The 27637-nt window shown below is 43.6% G+C and overlaps 3 protein-coding genes across 3 annotated transcripts; all 3 read right to left on the bottom strand.

Moving 5' to 3' along the window:
- Positions 1-203: 203 nt before the first annotated feature.
- Positions 204-4390, bottom strand: LOC110974446 (sulfotransferase 1A1-like). Its single transcript, XM_022226082.2, has 6 exons — positions 4162-4390; positions 2513-2736; positions 1991-2114; positions 1518-1612; positions 1189-1378; positions 204-1055 (listed from the first exon to the last, which is right to left on the bottom strand). Exons 1-6 carry the CDS (start codon positions 4313-4315, stop codon positions 946-948), a joined length of 897 nt encoding a protein of 298 aa, XP_022081774.2. The 5' UTR covers positions 4316-4390; the 3' UTR covers positions 204-945.
- A 995-nt stretch (positions 4391-5385) lies between these two features.
- On the bottom strand, positions 5386-15772 carry LOC147796593 (uncharacterized). Its single transcript, XM_087146851.1, has 12 exons — positions 15549-15772; positions 14538-14761; positions 13333-13459; positions 12403-12497; positions 12101-12290; positions 11893-12000; positions 10011-10241; positions 8658-8881; positions 7708-7834; positions 7234-7328; positions 6920-7109; positions 5386-6816 (listed from the first exon to the last, which is right to left on the bottom strand). The coding sequence occupies exons 1-12, from the start codon at positions 15703-15705 to the stop codon at positions 6707-6709; spliced, it is 1878 nt and encodes a 625-aa protein (XP_087002977.1). The 5' UTR covers positions 15706-15772; the 3' UTR covers positions 5386-6706.
- A 393-nt stretch (positions 15773-16165) lies between these two features.
- On the bottom strand, positions 16166-26663 carry LOC110974443 (sulfotransferase 1A1-like). Its single transcript, XM_087146980.1, has 6 exons — positions 26407-26663; positions 21233-21456; positions 18411-18537; positions 17902-17996; positions 17598-17787; positions 16166-17497 (listed from the first exon to the last, which is right to left on the bottom strand). Exons 1-6 carry the CDS (start codon positions 26591-26593, stop codon positions 17388-17390), a joined length of 933 nt encoding a protein of 310 aa, XP_087003106.1. The 5' UTR covers positions 26594-26663; the 3' UTR covers positions 16166-17387.
- Between the last annotated feature and the right edge of the window lie 974 nt (positions 26664-27637).

The raw sequence follows: 27637 nt of genomic DNA, 5'->3' as shown, positions 1-27637 counted from the left end.
AATCGTACGCGAACGCGATTACGACCCTGACTCCTTTACGCTTAAATTAGAAGGAGCTCTGCAAAAGCACCTGTGTCAAAGGGTGAATAGTAAAATACTGCATGACGGCTGTTTTGTGAGTAAGAAAAATCACGATGCAGTCAGAAAAATAGCAAACAGGACTCCAGAACGTGAATATAACAAAAAAGAAAGAAGACCCGAACTGACGTTTCTAAATTCGTTTCAGAATACTCACTGCACAAAATCAGTAATCATTTTTGCCGTAATACAAAACAACAATTATATCAGTGCTGTGAGAAGGGCCTTATACCGATCTGGATGAAGTGTTGTTCATTCGACAAAATCACGCGTTTCATTGATAAAGGAAGAAATATCATCTTAAAGGTAAATTTGCCACCCATCTTTTATCTGGAAGTTGACCTCGTCTGTGCATACTGAGTGTATCGACATGAATAAGTCACGTGCACAAATGTGCATATCTAGGCTATTATAAAAAAGACATTAGCGCGAAAGCCAGCGCGTGAACCAACATGTACACGTACGTATACAAATACTGGAGCAGTTACACAAGGTTGTCAGGTTGGTGTAGTGGTTCCGCTTTCCTTGCCTTCCACCTCTGAGGTCCGGGTTCGAATCCTGGCTCAGTCCATATTGGGTTTTCTGTCCCTACCTGGTTTCCTGGGGTTTTTAGCAGAATGTTATTTGGGGTTTTCCTCCCTCCTCTAAATTTATAACTGCTTCTCATTGTCTCCTCTCTACAGGTTTCTTGTGAGCAACAGTGCCTCGGCGTTTTTGAGGAATCCTTGGTGTCATTACCAAAACTGATTAATAGTAAAACAGTGGTGGTGCTGCGGTAAACTCTAGCTTTTGGTCGAACGTGTGCTTCAAAAATGGAAATATTCTGTTTCCTTCAGTCGACAGCTCTATCGGACGACTTTTTTCGTCTTACAAGAAGTCCAGTTTTAGATTCAAACCAGCCATCTTTTCTCGGTAGTATTCGTCAAACTTCTCGTTTTGTGCAACAGTAAAGGTGTTCTTCCAATCTCCAACAATACCTGCAATGTGTTGCAAAAGTCATGAGCACGGTCAGTAGTTCCTTATACCGCAAAATGCATGGGCCTACATGACATAGGCCTATGCATGTACATGTATCACGTTTCAGCAAGTGATGAAACATTTAGTATCTACCTTTTCGCATGAGGTTGGGCGCGCCAACTTTGCCTGCCATCCCTGTCCCTGGCGCCGCCAGCTCTCCAGCAACGTTGTACCGCTCCTTCATGCTCTTCACGGTAACCAAGCCGACAATGTTGTCGATCACCTCATCCGAAAGGACGCGGCCTAAAAAGTCGGCGATCTGAATGACAGCTCCACGCGTGTCCTGTGGAAATCAAGCCCCCCAAAACTGCGTGAAAGCTTGTGTGGATCAATGCAGTAAACGGCATAGTATCACTTTAATATGCATGTTTATCGCAGTGCTTTCCCACACATCGAACATGTACTCAACATGGCTGACCTACCGCCTTCATGTCCTCGTACTTCAGAAGGAGGTACTGCTGGCTGTGCCGCTCAGACCAGTACTCGGCCACGTGATCGAACCAAGGCGTGAAGTGGGCTAAAATGTTTAAGAAGAGATAGCCTGCAGTCGTCAGTGGAAGCGCACGCATTACAAAGTCTACCTTAAGTACGGCATCCAGCTAAACCTCTGCTGGGCGATTCTTCCAAGGATATTTTCGGAGGCAAGTCACTCAGATCCCAAGGGTTGGAAGAGTACGTTTAATACTGTGTCATACACACGCACAATCGACTGGCTGCGGTCACTCACTGGCTAACATGCCAACTTGGCACCACTTCCAGCTCCACTGGTTTCATGGCCTCACTGTATACAGTCATGTTATAGTGGGCGTGGTTTAAGTTGCACACTAAATTGACCCTTGCGTTGGTTTTTTTTGAGTACCATTTAAGAGAAAAGGGGTGAAAAGATCTTGCATACCTTTTTCCGAGTACAGATACTGTTGCAGGCTCTCATCGAAGGTTAAAGTGTTTACCCGGTTCCCTTTGAGAAAGTGGTAATAGGAAACCAGCGAGTCCTTGAGATTACGGATGACAGAGATCACCTGAATCATGAAGCAAACATTGTTACTTTTTGCCAGGCATTCAACTTTGACAAGCGGTAACTTTCTCGTGTCACCCGAAAACGCTGTAGTTTAACAGTATAATTTTTTTAGTTGCTGGAAATTTAAACAAAAGATCATGTTATTGGCAAAGCAGTGAAAGCGGAATTCGTTTGGGTTGTAGCATTTTCACCAGCCCCTGGGGAAATTTGAATGAAGGCTCCACGACACTTGAAGGCCCAAAGGTTTATGGGCGCCAAGCGAGACTCAGAGCCAACAGCATTAGATCACTAGAGGGAATAACATTTTGATCGTGCGGTGAAATCCGAAACATCCGAACAAGCTATATACACAACCACATTTCAGTGCTCTCTATGCTAATCAACCTCGTACACACATACCTTTCCTTTGCCCCCGAGCAACTGGTTAGGAAGAAATCTCTTGGGGACGTGGGTGACCAGAACGCGAGGTGACTTCCAAGATGGCGCAGCCTTGTAGCGGGCGATTCTGTTCTCACCAGGGATGACGTCAAACTCCAACGGCATCGGCTGCTGCGCTCTATCAACCTCATCCACATCGCCATGATTAAAGATAAGGTGACAGATTTCAGCAACCCAATGAGTACCTGAAAATTGTAAAAACCCAACAACTAAACTGTACTTTCAAAAGAACTACATTTCTGTAAATTTTTCTCCTTACAAATTCCCTACTGAATTCTGGCACAGAAGACGCCTTCGGATTTTTTGAACTAGGCAACGTACAAAGAGAGCAAAAGACCAATTCCCGACATTAGAATAGGCATCCAGCAACTCAACTGTGGTATACAGATACAAAAGTGTGCTATGATGGTCAGTGATATCTTACCAATAGAAGTTTAGTGCAAAGGTTGTAAACACGTACTAGCTTGTGCCATGTATAGGCTCCTCCAGTTTTCTTTTGCCGCAAGTTGTAGACCCAACCGATCCGAATACCCGACATTGTCAAATGAGCAATTTAAAGCAAAATGCTATGTTCCAAGCATGTCATTGTGATGTGCACTCCAAGTTACTAAGTGACGCTGAAGTCTAAAACAAGTTTTAAAATGAGCGTTATGAACAACAATAATGAGTGAAAACTTGATTAAATTACCTTTAATCGTTAATCTTTCTAGCAGGAAGCAGATTTGAAATACCCTCCAAACTACGGACACTTCTTATTCTTACTCACTGTGCCACGGCAGCCAACTCAACCTAATACCCTTTCACCTTACGACCGCCACATGATATCTTGAGCCTATTACGTATTCGCATGCCTTCTGTAATATATTACCGGTACGCTTTGAAAGCGGAATTTTGCTTGAAAAGCAAAGGCAGTGGGTAGTCAGGTCACGTGTGCAATCTCCATATTACCAGCTCTTACAGAATATGAGCACACAATATACACTTGTTCAGGCCTACCCTTAGTGGGATATTCAGGATGCCACGTTGTAGACTGCACCGGAATGAAGACTTTGAAAAGCGTTAGTCGGGACGCTGAAACAAAACAAGCCTTTTGCGAGTTCAATTTGAATAAAATCTGGTATACCGAGTTATCTGATTGCACATTAACATAAGAATTTTAATTCCCCAGACTACGCTGTTTCTATACGTCGTGATTCTAGGTAAACTTTGGCATAGCGACCACCATATCTGGAATGGACTGGTTCCTTTGTGTCTTTCTTATCCATTGAAAACAGAGAATTGGTGCGAGGTGTCTCTTGTGTAACTAAGGAAAAGCTTGCCCAGAATTATGAGGTATGACAACAGTGTCTTTAGTATGAAGATTTCGAATCGTTTTGTTCACGTGAATTTAAAGAAGTCGGTGTACCAGGTTTTTTCAAATTTAACTCGCAAAAGGCTTATTGGGAGACTACTCAAAGCAGATTTGGGATAATGATAATAGGTTTTAATTTGGTTGAAATTATTCCCTGCAAACACATTCCTTTAACGCCTTAGCTTAATAGTTCAAGGCACGTGCAAAAATAATTACAAGGAAGAGTTCTTGTACTATAAATCATGAAGGGGGTTCCTACCTGCTTTCGGCCACGTTGCGATCCACACGTCATTATCTCTCACATCGAAATTCTTAATGGCCTCCAAGGCCTGCTCGCTCACAAAATCGGGCCACCACACGCCCTGTAGGCAGACCTCGCCCATGCCGGCTGGAATTTTCGCCTGCAAAGGCATTTTGGCAACTGGGATCGCTCGACAATTAAGGTATAGCCATGCACACCAATGACTCTGCAGTATAGGCCTCGCCTTGTTTTTGCCGAAGATTTTATCACTGTACAAATTTCGAAGTAGTCTTGATTCAAGTCTGTTACATTTCGCGGTAGCCTACGCACTATCAGCTCAAAAAGCACAAATAGTGCGGCTATGAACTTTAGTACTGTACATGTACATGTACGTTATATATACAGTGTTAGAACAACCGACGTGCCTGTGTGTACAGATATTCTAAAAATAGATCTTAAAACAACAATCAAGGTAAACTGTACAGTGAATAGGTTCACAAAGTCCTTTGCAGCATAATGGCGGGCAAGTCTCGAGTTTCCTTCTATAGATTTTCAAGGCTAAGTTTCTTTCCCGAAAATTCACCACTTTCTTCACACTGGTGCACAAGTTCGCCTAATAACGAACGCTATCTCCCGAGGCCCGCTCTACGCACGCTGTAGCGGCATGAGTTGGAAATCGCATGGCCTAGAACAGAGGGTTGACAAATACACACGACAACATCGTCAGTTTTTGCACCATACGTGATATCCTGCATTGCTAGTATTCTCTGAACATGGCAAGCTGACTTCCTTTACGGCCACTAAATCTGTCGGCGACTGTTTTGCTTGTCAAATGATTCCAACGTTAAAACTCTCAATTTCAAAATCCTCTTTTATTGCAATTATATTTCCTAACTACATTTTATTGTCCATTATTCATTGCACAAAGTAACGCTTTCCTCTAGGATTTTTTAATTAAAGGGTATGAAAGCACCAGCTTTGAAATAAATGGTAGTACCACCTGGGAGTAGTAATGTTAATCTGGGTGAAAAAAAAAATCGGGAAAAAATTTATCCGCCCCCTTTTACTGACCGAGGACCTATACATATACCTCTGAGCAGCGACTGTGGTGGTTATGCGTTAACGTGTCCTCGGGGGACAAATGCTGTCACCGGGTTAGGCTCGGGTAAACCTTCCGTGCATTCGTTGTGACTAAAATTAAAATAACAAAAGTAGCATCTGGGACACCGTAGAGACAACAGCTAGGCACAACCTCTATACGCAAACGAGTTTTATTGCCTCTCTTTCACAAGGTGAGAGCGGCTCTCAGGAAAATTCAGAAGTCGTGTGTTTGGATTTTCGCGAGATCCAAATAAATCTGGTTGGCTAACAGTGGAGGTCACGTGGAAAGGTCATGAAAAAGAAAGGGTTGCATACCTTTGTCTTTTACTTCTCCATGCTTGAACGAAACATAAAGGAAAATCCCACCTGTTTTGGCCATGTTCTGATCTACACGCCATCGTCTCTCACATCGAAATGTTTAAAGGCATTCACAGATTATTCAGTAGCTCCCTCTGGCCAACGCACGCCCCGTACACATACACCGCCCCTGGTTATACAAGTGCTATGTTTTATATATTGGTCGAATCTGAACCAACCATGAAATGACTGGTTGGCAATTAACGGCACGAGACAGAACTGCTGCCTATAGATTACTCTCAGTCTATGATAAAGCATAGACCTGGAGGGAAAAAACGATGGACTGCCAACTCCAGTGGGCGCACCGCTCATTGCGCCGACGCGTGGTGTTTCCATGTTCCGTCGGTCGGAGTTGCCGGCACACTCCAGGAAACTTCCGGTTGACCTTCGGAGCGTTGTTCACGTACGATTCACGATTGCGACCGTCGCGTGTCGCTGCGCTCGTAATTTTGCCTTTGGAATTCTTTATTTTTCTTGTTTTTCGTGGAAAAAAATCGCAAAATGGAAATGATTGGATGAGATAGACAGCAAACAAGTATGTTATGATATTCGGTAGTCAGTACAAACGCAACCACCATTTGTGTCTTTAGGCGCTTTTGCCAACAACTGCACAATTATTACCTGGACATTTATGCCATTTTGAGTGGTTGCTGTCTGTGCTGGTAACATCGGCACTTCCGATGGGCGCAGTATCGAGCGCGCCGGCTGGGTCGGGAACCAGATAACGCTATAATAAGTCCCTGCAGCAGACGGACTGAGACATGTACGTACAGAATGTCCTATATTAGTCGAATGAGTCCTTATGATTACGTCGTAGTGAAAATTTTCATACAATACCGACAATAATCGAAAGCTACATCTGTGTATTTTTCTTTCACACGAATAAAAAAGGACTGAAGAAACAACTACATAGCCAATACGGTTTCAAAACTCAAATATTTGACCTCCAAAAATCAATGCAACCAGTGAAGTACTAGTGTGCTTTTATCTAAAACAGAGGTTACCGTGGTAAGCTTTTGCTCTTAGTCGAACGTGTCCTTCAAAAGTGTAATCATTCTGGTTTCCTTATCTCCACAGCTCTACCAGACGAAGTTTTTGTCGGTCTCTAAAGGAGGTCGAGATTTAGATCTAAACCAGCCATCTTTTCTCGGTAGTATTCGTCAAACCTCTCGTTTTGAGCAACGGTAAAAGTGTTCTTCCAATCTCCAACAATGCCTGAAATGTGTGGTAAAAATATAAGCAGATCTCAATAATATTTACAACATGTAATGCACCTATCTATATTCAGCAAAGCATGCGACGTTATTTTGGTATTAACCTTTTCGCATGAGGTTGGGGGCGCCAACTTTGCCTTCCATCCCTGTTCCAGGCGCTGCTAGCTCTCCAGCAACGTTGTACCGCTGCTTCATGCTCTTCACGGTCACCAGGCCGACAATCTTGTCGACCACATTGTCCGACAGGGCGCGGCCTAAGAAGTCGGCGATCTGAATAACAGCTCCACGCGTGTCCTGCGAAAGTCAACCGTAAAAGTGCGTAAAAGCTTAGACTGATGCAGTGAACAATGGGGGTAGACTCATTTAAATCGAATGTTTCCATGTACACTGAACAACTGCACCAAAATGGGCATCATACCTCTTTCATTTTCTCGTACTTCAGAAGCAGATAATTCTCGCTGTGCCGCTCAGACCAAAACTCAGCCACGTAATCGAACCAAGGCAAGTACTGGACTATAAAATGTTTAAGGAGATAGAGGGAAAACATTAGAGGTGAAGCTTGCAGTAGCGAGTAAGAACAAGAGCGGCACAGAGGTCTGTCTTTAAGTTCGACATTCAAACCCTTCCATGTAAACCTTTATCGGGTGTTTCCACGGAGAATATTATCCGAGGCACGGCATACAGATCCAAAACGTTGGAGGAAAAAATGACTCTGTCACACAATAGCACGATCCTCCAACTATACAAGCGCCCCTTGTCTGGTACGCGGACTTTGCACTTTACCTCACTTTCCAGAGTTGAACGCTACATTGACCCTTTTTCCGAACTTCGTATTTCGTTGATTTAAGCAGTTAATTCGGGGTAAAGAAGGGGGCGAAACGATGTAGTGTACCTTTATCCGAATACAGATAATTATGGAGGCTCTCTTCGAAAGTCAGAGAGGATTCCGGGTCCATCCCTTTGGTAAAGTGGTGGAAAGAAACAATCGAATCCTTGAGATTTCGGATGACAGTGATCACCTGAATCAGGAATGAAACCAATTGAATTTTTTATATGCAACGAGTTTAGGGGCTTTAACAAGGTGCGGTTCTCAAGAAAAATTCAGAAGTCGGTCATTTCTAAAACTCATCTATCTGGGAGACCAACAGTTGATACATGTACTGCAAACGCATACGGCTCTGATTTTTCGTGATGGCAGCTCTGCCTCTCTGAATTAATTTAGGGAAACAAAGCGTTCGTATTGATGAGGCTCTCAAATAATTTTCGGTTATGTGGGATACTTTATAGCGATGATAAGGCAGGCAAGGACAAGGACCAGCAAGGACTAAGCCTAAAAAGGCTTATCTGCATTGCATGTGTCTCATTTCAGTTGCTGATATCAAAAGTTGCCTCTCCAACGCAAACGCTTCACAACACATTTTGGGACAACTGCAGATCGACAGCCATTTTGTTTCCAAAGTGTGGCTTCGTGTTTTACGCATGCTCAGAACTGAATGATGAACCGTCCAACTTTGATAGAGGGTCATTTTGTCACCCCACCTACTTGAAGCGCTGTGTCTTAAATTTGCTGTCAATTACTGGAGCTTCAAACGAACGATCATGTTATTGGCTGAGCAGTTAATGGGGGAAGATTCGGGGAAGAGAGATTGTAGCATATTTACCGGCTCATGGGAAAATGGAATGAAGATACAAGCAACTTGGCCTGAATTTTTAGGGCGTCAAGGGGAGACCCTAAATCTTAAAGTTGTCTAACGGGAGTAACGTTTTGATCGTGTGGCGAAATCCCAACAAATAGAAAAGCCACCTTTACCCTCGGTGCTCATCAGCCTTGTACACACGTACCTTTCCTTTGCCTCCGAGCAGTTGTTCAGGGAGGAGTCTCTTGGGAACGTGTGTGATCACAACGCGAGGCGACTTCCAAGATCGCGCTGCCTTGTAGCGGGGGATTGCGTTGTCACCCGGCATGACATCAAACTCCATTGGCAGTGGCTGCTGCTCTCTGTCAACTTTATCCACATCGCCATTATTCAAGATAAGTTGACAGATTTCAAAAACCCAATGAGTACCTGAAAATAATCAAAATACAATCACTGGTTTTATTTTCAAAAGGACAAAACCCCATATACCTAAAATCCACAAATGACTAAATTTTTTGCAGTTTTTCCTCCTCACAAATTCCTCATTTCGACAAAAGTTTATTTTTTAAGGAAACTGACTTATTTTTAAGCATCCTCGTATGAGGCTTAAGAGAAACTCTGTAGAGCCAGACAACGCGCAAAGCGGGCAAAAGTGCCAACACGAGAACAGTAATCGGCAATAATCGATACAGACGGGATTTACAGACCCGTGTGATTCAAATGCTCCTGACCGTCGGGGATATCCCAACAGTGGAGGTTTAGGGCGAAGGTCGTGCTGTGTACCAATTTGTAACCGTGTATAGGCAGGTCCGTATCTTTCAGTGCGATCCAACGCAATCCGACCACCCATCGCTGTTGAGCCTTTGCAAGCAAAACGCCATGTTCCAAGCCTGCCGGAAATTATCACACTGTGCCATAATATGCACGCCACGCTAATAAGCGAGGCTGAAGTTGATATATGCGTTGAAATTAACGTTCTTATACCCAAAGTGTACCGGTACAAGGTTCTAAAAACTTGGGCAGTTAACTGATTAACCGTTGAAATCTTCTCTTCCCTAACAGGAACAGTCTGGCAAAAAGTTCCTTAGGTATCCAAACGGCTGAATACCCCATTCACTGCAATACTTAAGCCAGCTCGACCTAATTCGCTTTTCCCGTTTTTATGCCCAGTGACCGCCACACAATATGTTGATCCTAATACGTACTCGCATACCATTTTAATGCATTACCATCCTTTGTTAACGCCTGGATATGCTAACGGTGAAGTCAAATGCCAAGGTTAATACGAAGGAATATACGTGACGTCACGACGGCACGATGTGACGGCACGACGAGCCGGCACGACGCGACGGTATCAAGAAATAACACGACGCGACGGCATGGTGCGACGCCACGGCGCAATGCAACACATTAAAGACAGTGTAAAAGTAATATTAGTAAGGAGGCGACGCCACGACGCGACGGAGCCGTTGTAGCGTCGCACCGTAGCGTCGGGGCGACTGGACGACGCGACGCAATTTGGGCGGCTATAGAACACCATATCAGGCGCCTACCGTACCTGCTTTTGGCCACGTTGCGATCCACACGTCATCGTCTTTTACATCGAAATTCTTAATGCCTTCCAAAGATCGCTCGGTCACTAACGTGGGCCACCACACGCCCTTGAGACACACTTCACCCATGTCGACAGGTCTTTTCGCCTGAAATAAAGGCATTTTGGCAACTAGGATCGCTCCGACGAGTGAAGGTACGGTCATGCACACCACACCGAGGACGATGTAGTGTAGGCCTTACCAAGTTTCGGCCTCAATTTTACCACCGTCCAATGTTACAGTAGACTTGATTCATATCTGTTATCTCTCCCGCTAGCATTTGCACGTTCCGGTATCGCCAAACACGTACAGTGCGGCTGTAATGAAGACACAAAACAGCATTGGGAGAAGCAATATGTACTATCATTGACCTTTGTCACTGCAATTGTTACAGTAGGCCTATTATAACTGAAATGCGGCGAACTCATACACAATTGACTATGTGCATGTACCTTGTACAATTTGCAGAACATGGCATAGAAATATTTATAGCATAGATCTTGAAACAACATTAAAGGTAAATATTCACAGTTCGCGTGCAGTTCAGTGGCGGCATTTCAGTTGGACTAAGAGTCCGTCGATTTGTAGTTTTCTGAAAAGCAGCTGACAAAATTATTGATGAAAACTTCCGGTGAAATGAGTCTTTCTGGCACGTTGTCTTTTTGAGGAAAACACAAATAAAAGAAAGCCATTTCGAACGATGCGTCTAAGGATAAACATTTTTGGAAAATTGCAATTAATTTTAAGGCTGCGCAAGCACTTTACCATTATTAATCAATTCCGTATGTGATGTAACGTAGCTAAATGCAAGAAAGTGTCCCAGACGCTGAATTCAGCTTGAATTCAGTCACTCAGTAACTTTTGATTTAAAATAAAAGTCTCACAATTTTGAGTTTTCCTGGAATATACAGAATTCACAGAGCTGAAACCTCATCAGGTTTGTTCTACAGTCACCCTGCTTTAGATTTTAAGTAAATTTTGTTACCTAAAAGGAACGTAATGTACAAATGATGGAGAGTACCTTTATTGGTATTTCATATAAAACTTGGTGCTGTTTTTATGGCGGGGGGAATTTGTTTAATTTCACTGTCCTCGAAATCAAAAGGAAATCTCATTTAGAGGAGGCATTCTGTTTCGCAACTACCAGAAACGCAGCGTAGAGATTTCGATGATTTGAGAAAAGCATCCATTCAAATATTCAGAATCATTTTTCACAAATGAATTTCCTTTTATTTTCATTTCCGGTTTGTTCTTGTTTTCTAGCTCATCGGAAAGGGGAGGATAGTGTCAGTCCTCCAGCCTTAGTCAAGTATCGGCAGGATCAAAATAACGTGTGTGAGGCCGATGTAAGCTGGGCCATAGCTTCTAACTTTTCCTCTAGTCGAAAAAAATATTGACTCGTGAATCCGTATAGACATAACTTCGGCAGCGCAAAACTCCACCATTTTTGGACGACTCTTAGTCTACAACCTTACCTCAAAGCCAAAGCCTGGTAGTAACTGGCTAATCAATTGTTTACACGACCGACGCAATATCTCGCTGAGCTTGAAGTTTGACACCGCAACCTTTACAATAGGGGCAGATCTCTTCTTTTCAAATGTTGCAACCGCATTGTTTTGAATCCCATTTTTACAATCGAAAAATAGCTTCATTGAATATTATGAATGGAATTCTTCAACTGTGCGTAAATTCCCTATGCCGAGGACCCATGAATAAAGTCTTTGACGGGTTCTAGATTCAGCTTGGATTGAATGAGGCAGTTCCTGTTGGCCAAAGATACATTCAGCTTTAGAATCTTTCGAAAAATGCTTTCCCCCTCCATTTCACAACACTGTTTTGTCACTAGTTAAGAGAAATCCACTTTCAGATCCGAATCTGCCATCTTTTCCTGGTAGTATTTGTCAAACGCCTCGTTCTGAGCAACAGTAAAAGTGGTCTTCCAATCGCCAACAACACCTGGAATAGGATGTGAAAAATACAAGCACATTAGAATAATTAATACACCCCAGAATGCATATCGAGGTCACAGGAAATTAATGATGCAATATTTGCTAACCTTTTCGCATGAGGTTGGGTGCGCCAACTTTGCCTGCCATCCCTGTTCCTGGTGCTGCCAGCTCTCCGGCAACGTTGTACCGCTCCTTCATGCTCTTGACGGTCACCAGGCCGACAATCTTGTCGATCACCTCGTCTGACAGGACGCGGCCTAAGAAGTCGGCGATCTGAATAACAGCCCCTCGCGTGTCCTGTAGAAATCATCCAGAAAACTTGCGTGGGTTCACGCAATGAACTCCAGTAAAGGACCCGCCCTAACGTAAGTATACACTGAACAGGTAATACGCAAAATGGCTGACCTACCGCCTTCATGTCCTCGTACTTCAGAAGGAGGTACTGCTGGCTGTGCCGCTCAGACCAGTACTCGGCCACGTGATCGAACCAAGGCGAGAAGTGGACTAAAATGTTTAAAAACGAAACGAGAGACGAATGAGTTTTGAAGCTTTCCATGGTGAAGCGGCAAGTTAAGGAAGAGGTTTGCAATAGCGCCATGCAAAAACATCTCTTTTGAGTATTGAGCGGTTCTGGAAAAAATCCGGAGGGTACCCAACGTTTCAGACAGTATGCCCTATGCGTCGTCAGGGGGTCTCCTGACTAAAAGAGATATCCTTGCATGGTGCTACCGCAAACCTCTTTTAAAACAGACGCATTGAAGGTCTAGGTCGCAGTGGCCAGTGAAACTCCGAGCAGCAGGAAAGTCTGTCTTCAAGTTCGACATTTAGCAAATAAACCTCTATCGGGTTTTTCTGAGGGGGGTATTTCCGGAGGCAAGCCACGTAGATCCCAAGGGTTGGAAGTGTACGTGACTCCACCATAAACGTGCACAATTGACTGATTACGAGCACACGTTGGCTAATACGCCAACATTGAAATACATTCGGGTCCAGTGGTTCTGTAGACTTACAATGTTGTTCACTATTGTTCTCTAACAATATAATGATTTTAGAGGATTTCCGAAGACAGAAGGGGAAAAACTGCGGAAGCTAGGAGAAAATGACGTTGAAATTTGTGCCCCTGTACGTATTCAATGGGCCGCTCAAGTTTGTTGCCTCCAATTGCATTAGTGCGCATGCACGCATAAATTAGAATTTATTAGCGAACTGGTCTATAGCCTCGCCGTAGACAGTAATAGTGGGCGTGGTTTAAGCTACGCGGTAAATTGTTTCCAAACCTCCTGATTCGTTGGTATTTGTAATCATTTGCCAGTAAAGAGGTAAAATGATCTACGCATACCTTTTTCTGAGTACAGATAGTTTTGCAAGCTCTCGTCGAAGGTCTGAGTGGATTCCGGGTTCATCCCTTTGGCAAAGTGGTGATAGGAAACCAGCGAATCCTTGAGATTTCGGATGACAGTGATCACCTGGATAAGGAAGGAAGGAAGCAAACTTCATTTGGTCGTCACTTCGCTGCAAACTTAAAACAACTTTAAACTCGGCAATTTTAATTTGGCAATCCGCGCCTCGAGCAGAAGCGCCTATTTAAAGATTGAACAGAGCTGCGTTGGTCGGAAGTGTTCGTTTAAATGGTAGCGATGCATCCGTGATGCGTGCATTTCCTAGTCGTTCGTGAACCGGCAAAGTTCAATTCCAACTAAAGGAGCCGCCGTTGCTGAGAAAACAGCGCCCTCACTGAGTCCAGCTCGACACCCATAGCACAGCACGAGAATTGAGAACATGTCTGGTAATGTTTTTGTGCTCCATATTAGGACCCCCCTTTCAGAAAAATGGAAAACAGCTCATTGCACACACAAACACACTATGAAGCCCGTCTATTGAAATAATTTCCAAAATAATGCCATATATCCGAGTTATATTACCATCTCTGTTTTAAAACCTTTTGGGATCAATTCACTGGCGGACTCAACGTAAAAAAGGAGGGGTCAAAAGATCTGAATTTCATATCACAAATATACAACCATTATTATTTTAACGAGATTCCCGAATTTCAATGGCTGTGTGGAATATCTAGAAAAAAAAAACTTCGCTGCAGGGCAATGTACGGGTCATTGCCTCGTTGATGCAACTACTTGTGGGTGTTTGCGCATGTAGTGACAACTGCAAATTAGCCGCCATTTTGTTTCCTAAGTCCCCATATATAGGTCTATGCAAGTTTACGCACGCACGGAACCGATGATCTGTCGTTCAACTTTGAGAGATCATTTTTTAAATTTGTTATCGAGTCACCTCGAAGCACTGTTGTTTTCTTTCATATTCCGATCAATCGCTGCAGCATAACACACAAAAATGTACGGCATCATTTGTGCATACAACCATGTTATATCAAGCAGTTTTTTAGGAGTTTGGCAAACGGGGTTTGTGGCAGTTTCAAAATACTTGTGTAAGTCAAACAGTGAAATTATACCATTCCGAGGCCCAAAGGTTCTCGGAGCCCACAGTGTTTAGGTAGTCTCGGTGCTTGCCAACCTCGTACACACCTACCTTTCCTTTGCCCCCCAGCAGTTGGTCAGGGAGGAATCTCTTGGGAACGTGGGTGACCAGAACGCGAGGCGACTTCCAAGATGGCGCGGCCTTGTAGCGGGGGAGTCTATTGTCACCTGGTCTGACGTCAAACTCCAATGGCATCGGCTGCTGCGCTCTATCAACCTTATCCACCTCGCCATGATTAAAGATGAGGTGACAGATTTCAGCGACCCAATGAGTACCTGAAAATTGTAAAAACACTATTGTTAATTTTATTATTCAAAAGGCCGAGATCTCCTTTTATATGTACGAAGTCGGAAAAAAGGGTAACTTTTCCCATTTTTGTTTCTCCTCGCAAATCCCCCTTTCCCAGAACGATACCTTTTCGAAGAAATTTAAAAGTATAAATGACTGCACCTTTATACATCAGAAGAGACTTTAAATAGGCCTACCATAAAATGTGCAAAATAATTTCAGATCGCAAAAGTGAGAAGTCATACTGCGATGCGGGTGTCCAGCAAGCAGGAATGTATAAAGACTATAGGGCGGCTAACTGTGTGCACATGGTTCCCGGGCCATATTACGAATAGTTCAAAGATTGTAACGCCGGCTTGTACCATTTCAGGTGACCAAACCTGGTGAACTGATGGTCCACCTTGGCCAATGTTTCTTACAAGACCAAAAATCAACTTCGTGTCCCCTCCAGAGAAAGAGGGCAAAATGTAAAATGTAATTGTCAGCGCCATCGTGACTGGGCCGGGTGTGAGTTTGCCGTACGCGTTGAACACTGCGCAGGAATTCAGTGGACGCTTTGATATGAATTCGTCGGGACATTGATAAAGCCAAATCGGGACGTTGTTAAAGCACTCAAGGTTGAGGTGACAAAGTTGGTAAACGGGACTTCTATTATTCTCTGCAAGGAACAAATTCCCGCCATATGTTAACAGTATAGACGTCAAGTGCAAAGGTCAATAGGCCTACCGATTTAGAAATTTGCAATTGTATAATGAGGGGGGTTTAATACCGTACCTGCTTTGGGCCATGTTGCGATCCACACGTCATCGTCTCTCACATTGAAAGTTTTAATAGTATTCAAAGCTTGCTCTGTCACTAAATCGCTCCACCACACGCCCCGCAAGTACACATCACCTTCCTTGATCGGTAGCTTCGCCTGCGGTGAAGACATATTGACGATAGGGATCGCGTACACGTACACGTATGCAGTCCCATGACAGTGCAGAATAGTCGGAAGTGCGAAGTCTTGTTATCGCTGAACAAATATCACAATAGACTCGATTCGAGTCGGTATCAGAAACAAAGTGCTGTTACATTAAAAGACTCAGAATTACGCTCGAGTTAAACCTGCACAGAGACTCAAAGTCCATGTACAACGTACATGTATACGATTCAGTATAGACCACAGTTCACTGCATCTTAATTTTAAATAATGACTGCAATAAATTTTCTTCGACACACTAATTTTCTACAACTTTCCCCACACATCAGAAGAAAGCTCATTTCTTCATCTTTTTTATTCCCTTAAATTTTGAGTGGTTTAACCAGTTACTCTTAAACATGATTCTATCCAGAGATGATCACCCCTAAATATAGTCGTAAAGCCCATAACCTGAAATTAATTCCTGGTATAGACGATTCCGGTGACTATCACTTGTTATTTGCAGTGGCGCACCCCTTTAATGCTAGTAAGCATTGTGATAGCGATTGTGCGGAGCCACTATTTCGTAGCAGTCGCTCTGTGCAAAACCCAACACAATGCTTAGCGCCATTCAAGGGGGCCATCAGGAGTGTCTGGTGAAACTTCAGAGGATTCATTTATACGCTCGATGGCAAAACAAAGCTGTTTGAAGTGCCCCATTTTGTCCATTCCCCCCAGGAATATAAGTAGTCCTGATGGTAAATTCTATCTTTGATTGTTACAGGCCATACCATCGTCTACCCCCCCCCCCCCGCTTGACTCGTGAATGCGCCACTGCGTTTGATCTGGCATTCCCGTGTCTTTTATCGCACTTAAAGGATCAATACGGTCTTATTTATCTTAGAACCACTTTTTGTGTATGTCTGTACTCCTCTTTCAATGATGGAATCTGTATGGAATTTTTTTTTTAGTTAAGTGAACTGAAAAGTGCACTATTTAAACATCAGTTCAAAACTGACTGAGCATTTTCGGACAAGTGAGGGCGTCTTTGCCGCGATGTAAATCCAGGAAGACACTGCTCAGTTTGCATGCTTTCTTGTTCAAATTGTGAACTGCACATATTCAAAAACATTTTGAAGAAAAGGTTGCTCACTGGCATATTGCCATATACTTTAATACACTATAAAAAATTACCAATGGAAATGAAATGTACGACATTCTTTGTGCACAAATCAGTTTAACACTGAGGTTCAGTGCCTTGGAGGACGTCATACTTTTGCTTATGAATATGCAAATGCTATCATGATAAAAACCAGAAAAGCTCCAAAATATGGGGTCAATTAGTAAAACGATAATTTAAAATAAGGTTAAGTGAAACCCGAATGTTCAATTTCAAGGGTTTCAATATAAAAACTTTGTGAAAAATTTCTATGACATGGTCCCTTTAATTACCGCTGCGGAGGCTATTTGATAAATCATTCATTGTTGTAATTTTACCAAACATGTAAAATTTATCATAATAGACAGGTGCTAATTGGTTTCTACTCTCGATATATTTTCAAAAAAGGAAGACAAACTCGCTTTCAGTTTCAGTAAAGCGGACCAATGAATTAAGTCTTTGATGGGTTCTGGATTCAGCAAAACTTACATTAAACTTTAGAATCTTTCTTGTGCTATTCCCACTCCACTTCAAGAAGTTTTTTCGTCACTGCTTAAAAGAAATCCACTTTCAGATGCGAATCTGCCATCTTTTCCTGGTAGTATTTGTCAAACGCCTCGTTCTGAGCAACAGTAAAAGTGGTCTTCCAATCGCCAACAACGCCTGGAAAAGGATGTGAAAAATACAAGCATATTGGAATAATTAGTACACCCAGAATGCATGTCGAGGTCGCAGGAAATTAATGATGCAATATTTTACCGACCTTTTCGAATGAGGTTTGGCGCGCCAACTTTGCCTTTCTTCCCTATTCCTGGCGCTGCCAGCTCTCCAGCAACGTTGAACCGCTCCTTCATGCTCTCCACAGTAACCAGGCCGACGATCTTGTCGATCACCTCGTCCGACAGGACGCGGCCTAGGAAGTTGGCGATCTGAGTAACGGCTCCGTGCGTGTCCTGTCATGTAGAATCATCCAAAAAACGTTGTGAAAAAAGTGGGTGGACACCAAGAACGCCACTGAAAGATCCGAAGTATGTACACCGAATAGGTACACTTAAAGGCTGACCTACCGCCTTCATGTCCTCGTACTTCAGAAGGAGGTACTGCTGGCTGTGCCGCTCAGACCAGTACTCGGCCACGTGATCGAACCAGGGCGTGAAGTGGACTACAAGAGGAGAAAGGAGACAGTGACCAGCAATAACATGCGCGGCACGAAAGTCTGTCTTCAAGTTCGCGACATTTAGTAAATAAACCCATCCAGTTTTTTTTCCGAAGAGGATATTTTCGGAGGCAAGCCACGCAGGTCCCAAGTGTTGACAGACTGAGCGACGTACACGCGCACGATCGACTGATCACGAGCGTCCATTGGCTAATTAGGCCAGCTGAGTCTTGCAATCAATTCTGCTTCTTGTCGTTCCATTGCCTCACCGTATACAGACATCATTATTATAGTGGGCGTGGTTTCAGTCACATACTATTAAAATTGACCCTTGTTTCCAAACCTCCTGATTCGCTGGGGTTTTTTTGGGGGGGGGGCTGAGTCACTTGGGAATAAAAAAGTGGAATGATGTATGCATACCCTTTTCTGAGTACAGATAGTTCTGCAAGCTCTCATCGAAGGTCTGGGTAGATTCCGGGTTCATCCCTTTGATGAAGTGGTGATAGGAAACCAGCGAATCCTTGAGATTCCGGATGACAGTGATCACCTAGACAGGGAAGGAAGCAAATTCGTTTGGTCTTCACCTGGCTGACAATATTGAGCAACTTCAAACTCAGCATTCTTAATTTTGCGATAGTGCAGCACGACAGTTGACGTTCGTTTTTTGGTTTTTTTTTCGCCTTTAATTCTTGCTTCATGGCACTGTACAATTCATTGTGATATGTGTAGTAATACAATGTATTTTTATGCTTCGTTTGAGCCTCGAGCTGGACCAAGAATGGGCACAATTTTCCCAGCGAGGGAGGCTCATTTGGTCGGAAGTGCACTTGTCGTTCACAAACGACTATGGAATGTCCGCCATGCTGTCACACTCCCACTAACATATCATGGCTCTTTTCAACCGATGAGGGGGTGCTCCCACTAAAGGCAGAAGACGAAGTCCCTTTTCGGAAAATAAGTTTGCAGCTCACTGCACACAAACACATTTTGAAGCCCTTTATCTACAGAAATACAGGTATTTCACAAATGCCATGCATCTGAGTTTTTATACAAGTGTATCTCTTTCGGTACCAAAACATCGTCGCTATCACTTCATCGGAGGAGGTAAGGACCAGAATGGCTTAAGTGTTGGGCAATGTGCGTTTGTTTCATTCAGTACTGTGGAAAGTCAATTTGCTTCTCAGAGGAAAACGCTTGATGCCGCTTGCGCATGTTGCGACAATTGCAAAGTGGACGCCATTTTGTTTTCTATGTCCGCTTGCGTGTTTTTCGCACGTTCACAACCGATAACCAATTATCCAACTTTGATAGACTTTATATTTTCATGTCATCTCGAAGCACATAGTTTACTGTCATTTTTCGATCAATCACGCTCACAACAGTATAGTGTCATGTGTAGGTAGGCCTGTATTGAATTCCGGCAACAGCTGTTTTAAACCTTGCTTGGGTCCTGCCCTGGCTTTTTCAGATATAGAGCTATTGTAATTGAATTCAAAGGACTTGGCAGAGCCATTTCGGCACAGCAGCATAAAAACCATGAGTGCATGCAACGTGCATCATACCAGTCACGGCCCTCCGCGCGCCATAGTCCATGTACAAACTCAAATCCAATGAAAATCAAGAGAGGGCGCCCTGCGAAAAGAGATTTTGCTCGCGCGTGCTGTAATTGAAAAATTTGCATCATGAAATTTATGAATGAATGTCTCCGAAAAATTTGTGTGGTGCTTATTTATCGTATTGTTTTAATATTCCCCAATAATGAGTAAAATTTACTTTTTACTAAAAAAAAGATTGCGGTATTTGAATTTCAGTTTAAAAAATAAAATCAGAAAAATGCGAAATCTTTACTTTTTTCATCCAAACTCCAAAAATTGGTGGATCCTCAATCTTCTTGCACTTTGAGGTAACCTTTCAACCCCCCACCGGCCCGTACCTACAAAAAAACGCGGAAGTCTCAAAAAAAATGCCTCTGCTGACGATCCCTTGACTCAAAGATGACGTCACAGATATTCATGCTTCTTAACAATTCCTGATTTCGACCAAATAAACAAAAAAATGGCAGAAAAATTTACGTTTTCTTTGAGGGTGGTCGTCTTGTCAAAAACCCCGAAGTCACTTGGTCCGATCGAAGTATATCCCCGTTCATACGATAATCCAACTACCTGAAGGTCATCTCATGTCTCGGAACATGCAGTTTTGCTGCAATGGCGGTTGGCTATAGCTGGACAAACTTCACCAGTTTAGCCAAATCGCTTGGATACTCACTTCGTTTGAACTTGTGAGACAATTTTGAACATTTTAGCTCTCTACTGATACTAAAATGAAGTTTATTTGGAACTGGTCGGTATATTTTTAAACATTTTCTTTTTTTAGTGTTACCCCGCGAATTTTGTACGTGATTGAGTGCTGCTGGCTGGTTGGGGTATTTGAAAATGGCGGCTGTCTCATGCTCGAGGCTTCGCAAAATCTGCTTCGATTTCGTTGTTGTTGGCAGGACTTTCTAGGGATGGAAAAATGACATTTGCACCGTTGAAGGCGAAGCCTACTTGTTTTAAGAGGACAGTCATTCTATTCATGGAGGTGAACGTCAATGGAAGGATGAAATTCAAGCTGTTTATGGGTCATGTGCTGCCCGTCTGTAGCTGTAGTGTACGCATGCCCAACCCTAAACTGATAGGTAGTGTTTGGTCGATTCCTGTGGAAGGACACATTTATTAACTAGTGTTGTCATTCACTGTAAATGAATCATCAAGAAGTAGTACCATTCAAGAAGCGGCCAAAGAAGACGCAGACACTTTAGGGGTAACAGAGGCGGGATGAGTTGGGGGGTCGCAAGCCCCCCCCCCCCCCCCCAGCTGCAGAAAAAATGGAACTACCAGCGAAATGACGGCAAATGAGTAGGCCTACCAAAAAAAATCCCGGACGAGGATTGCGCAGTGCATCCATCCATCTGTTGTTAAACAATTACGTCGATTTGTGGTGGATCCCCTTAGCAAGGCACCAACCCTCCCCCCTGTTTCCTCAAAGGTAGATCTGTCCCTTGGTAAGTATTTTGCTTATTAAATCGCAGACAGCCTCGTTACATGTGTACAGCCTCGTTACGTCAAGCAGTTAGGCCTGTTGAGGAGGTCGGCACAACAGGACTTGTGAGCCAAACACATGTACTATTATGAGACCCAAAGGTTTTCGGAGCCCAGAGTGTTTAGGTAGTCTCGGTGCTTGCCAACCTCGTACACACCTACCTTTCCTTTGCCCCCCAGCAGTTGGTCAGGGAGGAATCTCTTGGGAACGTGGGTGACCAGAACGCGAGGCGACTTCCAAGATGGCGCAGCCTTGTAGCGGGGGAGTCTACTGTCACCTGGTCTGACGTCAAACTCCAATGGCATCGGCTGCTGCGCTCTATCAACCTTATCCACATCGCCATTATTAAAGATGAGGTGACAGATTTCAGCGACCCAATGGGTACCTGAAAATTGTCAAACCAGAATTATTCATGTTTATTTTCAGAAGGGCGGTATCCCCTATTACTATCGAGTCGAAAAAGGCTATATTTGAGCCTTGTTTTTCCTCTTCGCAAACCCCCTTCCTTATCGAAAACTGTTTCTTGAAAGTAAAAAATAAATTAAAGAAATACTGATTTCATTGGTATACACAAGAGGTTCAAACCATGAAAACACATGCCCAAAACGACAAGTGAGAAGAGAAAACGGAAATAATTGCTGGCATCTAGTAAGTAAGCAGTAATTTACAGAGACAATGGCGGAAAACTTTGTGCGCATGCTTACAACACTACAACCGCTTTAGCAGAAGCGACTCCTCATATATAAGTTGGAAAGAGGCATGTTGGTGGGGAGAGTTCACCCCACCGGAACGCGCGCGTTTCGTAGTCTTTTGTGAATCAGCGAAGTGCAGTTCCCACAAAAGGAGCCTCTGTTGCTGGGAAAATGGCGCCCTCTGTCGGTCCAGCTCGGGGTTCATAGATATCCAGTGGTGCAATCCACCAACTCAAACCCCAGGACTCAATAGCATGCATACCAACATCTCTGGGGTTTCTCAAGCAAAAATTATATTATAGACCCCTTGCGTATGACGTCACGTCAGATGGCATTTCTTACTTCCTCTGGGATAGGCTGAGTAAACCTTTAGTGCTTTCATTCTAACTAAATTAAAATAACAAAGAATAGCCTCTGACCCCGTCTGAACGCAAGGGTCGATTGTCTTGTCCCTGATCTTTAAATTTGTTCCACTTTTTGTGGATTAACCTATAAGTCTACATTTTTAATTATTCGGACAAAACAAAGTCACTACCAGAAAAGTGACTTTTCCCGAAGGCGGCATGCGGCCATTTCTCAAGTTTTTTTCTCGGGCACTTTTAGAACCATTTTTCAACCGTGTCATTTATCCATTCTGCTCTCCAATGGAAGCCCAAAGAACCAGGAGTTAATCCTGACAAAGATTTATACAAATCTTACCATATGGGGGCAAAATAATTTCCTTTAAAAGAAACTGTGAAAGGCTTTTTTTATTGCCGATGAGCTGGGCAGAAATTCTCACTTGAATGAGTAGACTGTATCTGTTTGCACATCAATTGCAAAAAAAATAAATAAATAATTCCCCAAACTAAAGACACTGTTGCCATACCTCGTGATTCGGGACAAGCGTTTGCATAGCGACCACCATCTTTGGAACGGACTGGTTCCTTGGGCCCTTCGTATCCATTGAAACAGTGTTTCAATTAGTGCACAGTGTCTTTTTGCTCGTCGCCTTGCGCCCTGTTCAGGCGCTGGGAAGGGCTGAAGGCTTTGGACTGTGATTGGCTACATTGTGCACGACCTGCGACCGCGAGGTTATCTTTTCCTGTTAACGAAGCGTTATTTAATTTTTTTGGTTCGCCAATGGCAATGCTTTGGCACGAGCAAATTGTCGGCTAAATTCAGAAAATGGCCTTAGTACAACCACAGTGTCGTAATTTATTGTCTAAGTATCACTGATCACGTATCTTTTGGCGATTTATTTCAAATGGTTATCTTGATCAATTTTGGATGGACGAGTAAAGTGTAGTGAGAATATTCAGCAATGAGGCTGAAAAAGAAGCCGCTTGTGTAACACATTGAGCGAGCTTGCGCGCCTGGCAGAAATTTACCCACAATGCTCTGCGCATCGTTCGGGGGACACTATGTGGGCGCAAGCCGGTTATGGTCTGAATAATACAAAGTATGGCGTATAGCGTTTTGATCTTAGTCGAGAGCAACGCAAAAACCCCCTTTTTTTTAATAGGACCTGCGGCGGTCTATGTCTGTGGTACGCAGCCCTGTACGTTTGAATTTATCTTAAGGCCTACATGTACATCGTTCGACCCGGACGGTACATGTTCGTAGAGCGCTTTGGCAAATCTCTGGGTTAAATCTTTCGTTTTTGCATGTGACATTGGACTCATTAACCTGTGAGGTTGCATGCCTTATGCACTAAAGAGGGAGTCTTGTCGAGGGGCGTCGTTGTGGATTGTTGGACACTCAATCTGAATTAAGGAAGGAACAGAGATCAAGCAATCGTCGATGCACCTGTTCACTGTGTTGTGCTTCAAGTTCTTGGCATGTAGTTTCCACATGTACAGTACGTGCACTTCTCGTACCAGCCTGCACGTTCCACTATCATAGCCATGTCCAAGCAAGTTGCCGGCCAGGCACGTCATTGACAAAATGCTACATGTTCAGAAACGTGTGCGTTTCATGTAAACCCCTCCATGCTTATTAACTGTTTTGTATTCGAATATCACGATTTTTGTTTAAAGCAAACTTGTTGATCAGGGTAAAAAAAAATTGGCTAACCTGTGCCAGTATTTCGATTCAGGTCAGATTTGTTCACTTAATGGCTTTAAATACAAAAAGCCAACAGAATGCAAAACAAAACTTTCATGAAATCTGTATTACCTACAACCTTGTCACATTTGCAGTTGTGCATATGATGCACGTGCCAGCCAGGCCAGGCTAAAACTTCACATGTAATAGGCTTAGTACATGTATTGGGTTTACATTTAGCCTTTTGTCACAAAATTTAAAAAGCACAAATGATTGGTGATAAAATGTGCGTTGGTTTATGATTCGCTAGGGCATTGGTATAATTTATTCAGCGTGATTCTGTACATTTATTCATAATTGCTCTTAGGAATGACCAACCAGTAAAGGATTTATTTCATGCGCACAAATTAAAGCCACTTCTGAGTTGTGATGTTGACTTATTTTCAATGATAAAATGTCGAGTTTACATGGTCAAGTTTCCTGTTCTCAGTGAAGTTCACATGGGAGTGTATTACGGTCCAAGATCTTCCCACTTTTCCCGTTTTTCGGCATGACAGGAAGGCTGTGTTTTCAATGTTAACTTTTTTTGTGGAGGTGTTGATATCGTACAAGTATTACGTTAGGTGTTGATTCAGTTATACATTTTCATGCATTTTCCAAGATATTTGTTACAGACATGAACATTTCATTGAATAAAACTTAATTTGACATCTAGGCTCTTCAGCGGTCATACATTTCCTCTTACTAATGCATCGTACATGTATTCCGAAGTACTCATTATCTTACTTTTCATGCACTCGCCTTACCTTGAAAATCCCACAGCTCCATTTCAACAAATTATTCATATATAAATTAAAAGGTTCTTTTGTATTGTTTCAGGCCTCCTTATTCATCACGGGGATCACATTCTATCCCAAGCTCTCCACAAAGCCAGCTCCTCTTGTGCAATGTACATGTACACACTCAAGTTCCAAGACAACTGAGATGACTGGATACTTCTGACAAACGTGATAGAGATTTATCCATTGTCTGTTCCGGTTTGCATCTGCACCCCATGCGGCGTTCATAGACTACACGTCTTTAAAGCCAGACTGCATGGCCCCCATGTAAATCTCAAGATGTAATACCCATAATGATGGACTTGCCCATATTCTGCCCACGTACTTTATAAGTGTCCATATACTGCTTTTCCACCTGGACCCCACTTAAGGCCCATTATGGATTTGCCCATATACTGCTGTTCCATCTGGGCCCCACGTAAGGCCTATTATGGATTTGCCCATATGCTGCTGTTCCATCTGGGCCCCCACGTAAGGCCCATTATGAGTTTGCCCATATGCTGCTGTTCCATATGGGCCCCATGTAATGCCCACATGGACTTGCCCATATTGTACCCATATATGCCACTGACCCATCTCGGTCCCATATACATCCCATGAAATATGACCATATGGGTTTGCCCATATTCTGCCCGTGTAACGAATGGCCCATATGAGTATCACGGAGGCCCAAGTGGGCGAACATATGAGTCCCACATGGGGGCCCCCGACGGATTCTGCATCTAGAAATAGCATGGGTTTGAAAATACCAGCCTTTTCAATACACATGCTCGATCACTTTTATGTTACGGATTGAGGAATTAAATGTAAAACTTGGAAACGTTATCTGGCCTGGCCCATTGTTGAACCCATATGACTCTTGGGTGCAGAATCCTTGGGGCCCCCACACGGGACCTTGGACCTATTCGGTTCCCGTATGGGCTTGCTATGCTACCAAGGGAGTCGGCCAGCAACCATCAAAACATATGGAAAATCAAACTATCAAATGGTGGGTGCATTATGGAGAATAGACGTGCGCAAGTCACGTGGGAGTGCATGAACATAGCCATGTGCTTGTACATGTACACGATCTGGTAACACCGTGCACGACGAATACACTATCGGCTGTGTATGTATCGATACATACTGTTGTATATATTGTTGTATTTCAGTGCGCCCAGATGGCGTCTCCCTTCCCTTCCCAGCACAGGCTGGTCCGGCGCTTGGGCGACGAGCGGAGGTATCTCTTACGAACTACGCAAAAGCTCGCCCCGAATCAGTGTCAGTGTTAGCAAGTGCCTTATTTAGGACGGAGATTTCAAACTACAAGTTCAACTGTATTAAAAGAACCCGAGTGTACCAGGGAGAATTTATTCAAATTTAACTCTCAACTGGCTTATTGGAAGGCATGTTACTCAGGATCAAGCAAAACCGGCGCGCTGTAAAAGCTGGATTGGGATGGGCGAAAAAAATGGGTAGACGGGACCAAACTTACTCGCTGCAGCATGGACCAAACAATCCCCGCTTTTTGACGCTTTGATATCCTGACGGTGGAAATCCCGTTCAAAGGTCATTACATAGAGAGGACCGCAGTGGAAATAAGCGTCTTATAGCTTCTTTTGTGCTATCCTCGACAATGCTCTGGAGTTATATGTAGTTCCTTTTATTTTGAGTCAATTCCGCTGCTTGCGTGTGATCATTTTGTAATCTGTATGGGTGTTGTCAAGTAAAAATAAACGACAATCAACCAGAGGAGGGAGTTTCACAGTGATGGCATCACTAAGGAGTTTCCTACCGTACCTGCTTTGGGCCATGTTGCGATCCACACGTCATCGTCTCTCACATCGAACTTTTTCACAGCGCTTAAGGCTTGCTCTGTCACTAAATCGGTCCACCACACGCCCTGTAGGAACACATCGCCGTGCTTGCTTGGTACCTTCGCCTGCAGTGAAGACATATCGACGACTGGAAGGGCCACCAGCATCATGCAGCTAACAAAATGCCTCTGCGCTACGTACGCCCTTCGTGTGCGCCAATGATGTACTGAATAGGCTCTATGTTCTCCCCCCCAAAAAAGCTTTTTACCACTTGTCCTATTCACACTAGACTTAATTCCAGTCTGTTCCCTCTCGCTGCACACGATTTCCCCTCACAGAGTGGCGTAAACTAGGTCGGGGGCGTGCCCCTCCAGCGGATGCCTGTGCTCCCCCTTTGCCCCCTTAAAATATGTGAATAATCTCCATTGCGTTTCATATGTAGTTACAGCATATTTTCTTGTGGTACCCCTTTGAGAAAAAGTGTGCACCCTGGGTCCCCCCGGACGATTTAGCCCAAGTTACGCCACTGAATGTTCCGGTAACCTATCGGAAGCAAAATGCGAACCTATGACCAGCTGCATCCCACACTTATACAGGGTTGCAGACGCAGTTGTCGGGTCTATCGGGTCTGCACAGAGATATAACGGATCTTATTACTGTAAATACTTGTCCACACATTCACCTGCCATCACTCGTTGGTTAATCAGCATCGATATACCAGGCACGACAGAGACCAGACAGAAAGGTAACCCCCCCCCCAACAAGTCCAATCCCTATACACACTCCAGCCTATTGTTACTTAACACACCCCTCCAGATGTCTGAAAAGAATTCCTGTGATACCAGTATAACAATGACCAACACAAAGGCCGGGGGGGGGTTCTCTCTGTCCCATGGTTTGCATCAAACGTGCATCGAGGAGAAGTCAAATCTGTAATACCCAACAAGCTGTGAGAGCGACTGAAGGGTACCCCCCCTTATACATGTATACATGTCCAATCCCTATACACACTCAAGACGATTGTAACCTATAAACACATCCCCCAGATGTCTGTATAGTTCCTGAGATTCTGATAAACAGTGACCAACACAAAGGTGGGGGTACTCTACATCCCATATCTTCATTCATATGAAATCTGTCTTTTGTTAACTTTGGACCACCGACCATGTCCTTGTAGAGCTTGCTCAATTGAAACCAGCTGCTCGTTGTTTGAT

This window comes from Acanthaster planci, linkage group LG15 (assembly GCF_054643075.1).
Source record: "Acanthaster planci isolate LZ-2023a linkage group LG15, COTS_SCS, whole genome shotgun sequence".
NCBI lineage: Eukaryota > Metazoa > Echinodermata > Asteroidea > Valvatida > Acanthasteridae > Acanthaster > Acanthaster planci.
This window is presented reverse-complemented; position numbering and strand designations above follow the sequence as displayed.

Bases quoted from the DNA above. Each gene is read 5' to 3' on its own strand.
- LOC147796593 (XM_087146851.1), bottom strand. From the start codon at position 15,705: ATGTCTTCACCGCAGGCGAAGCTACCGATCAAGGAAGGTGATGTGTAC. The intron at 7,329-7,707 runs GTACACTACATC...AACATTTTATAG, and splicing joins TTATCTGTATTCGGATAAAG to TCCAGTACTTGCCTTGGTTC. The intron at 6,817-6,919 runs GTTAATACCAAA...CACACATTTCAG, and splicing joins CCCCAACCTCATGCGAAAAG to GCATTGTTGGAGATTGGAAG.
- LOC110974446 (XM_022226082.2), bottom strand. From the start codon at position 4,315: ATGCCTTTGCAGGCGAAAATTCCAGCCGGCATGGGCGAGGTCTGCCTA. The intron at 2,115-2,512 runs GTATGTGTGTAC...TTCATGATTCAG, and splicing joins TGCTCGGGGGCAAAGGAAAG to GTGATCTCTGTCATCCGTAA. The intron at 1,056-1,188 runs GTAGATACTAAA...AACACATTGCAG, and splicing joins GCCCAACCTCATGCGAAAAG to GTATTGTTGGAGATTGGAAG.
- LOC110974443 (XM_087146980.1), bottom strand. From the start codon at position 26,593: ATGATGCTGGTGGCCCTTCCAGTCGTCGATATGTCTTCACTGCAGGCG. The intron at 21,457-26,406 runs GTACGGTAGGAA...GACAATTTTCAG, and splicing joins CGCAACATGGCCCAAAGCAG to GTACCCATTGGGTCGCTGAA. The intron at 17,997-18,410 runs GTATGCATACAT...CTCCTCTTGTAG, and splicing joins CTATCTGTACTCAGAAAAGG to TCCACTTCACGCCCTGGTTC.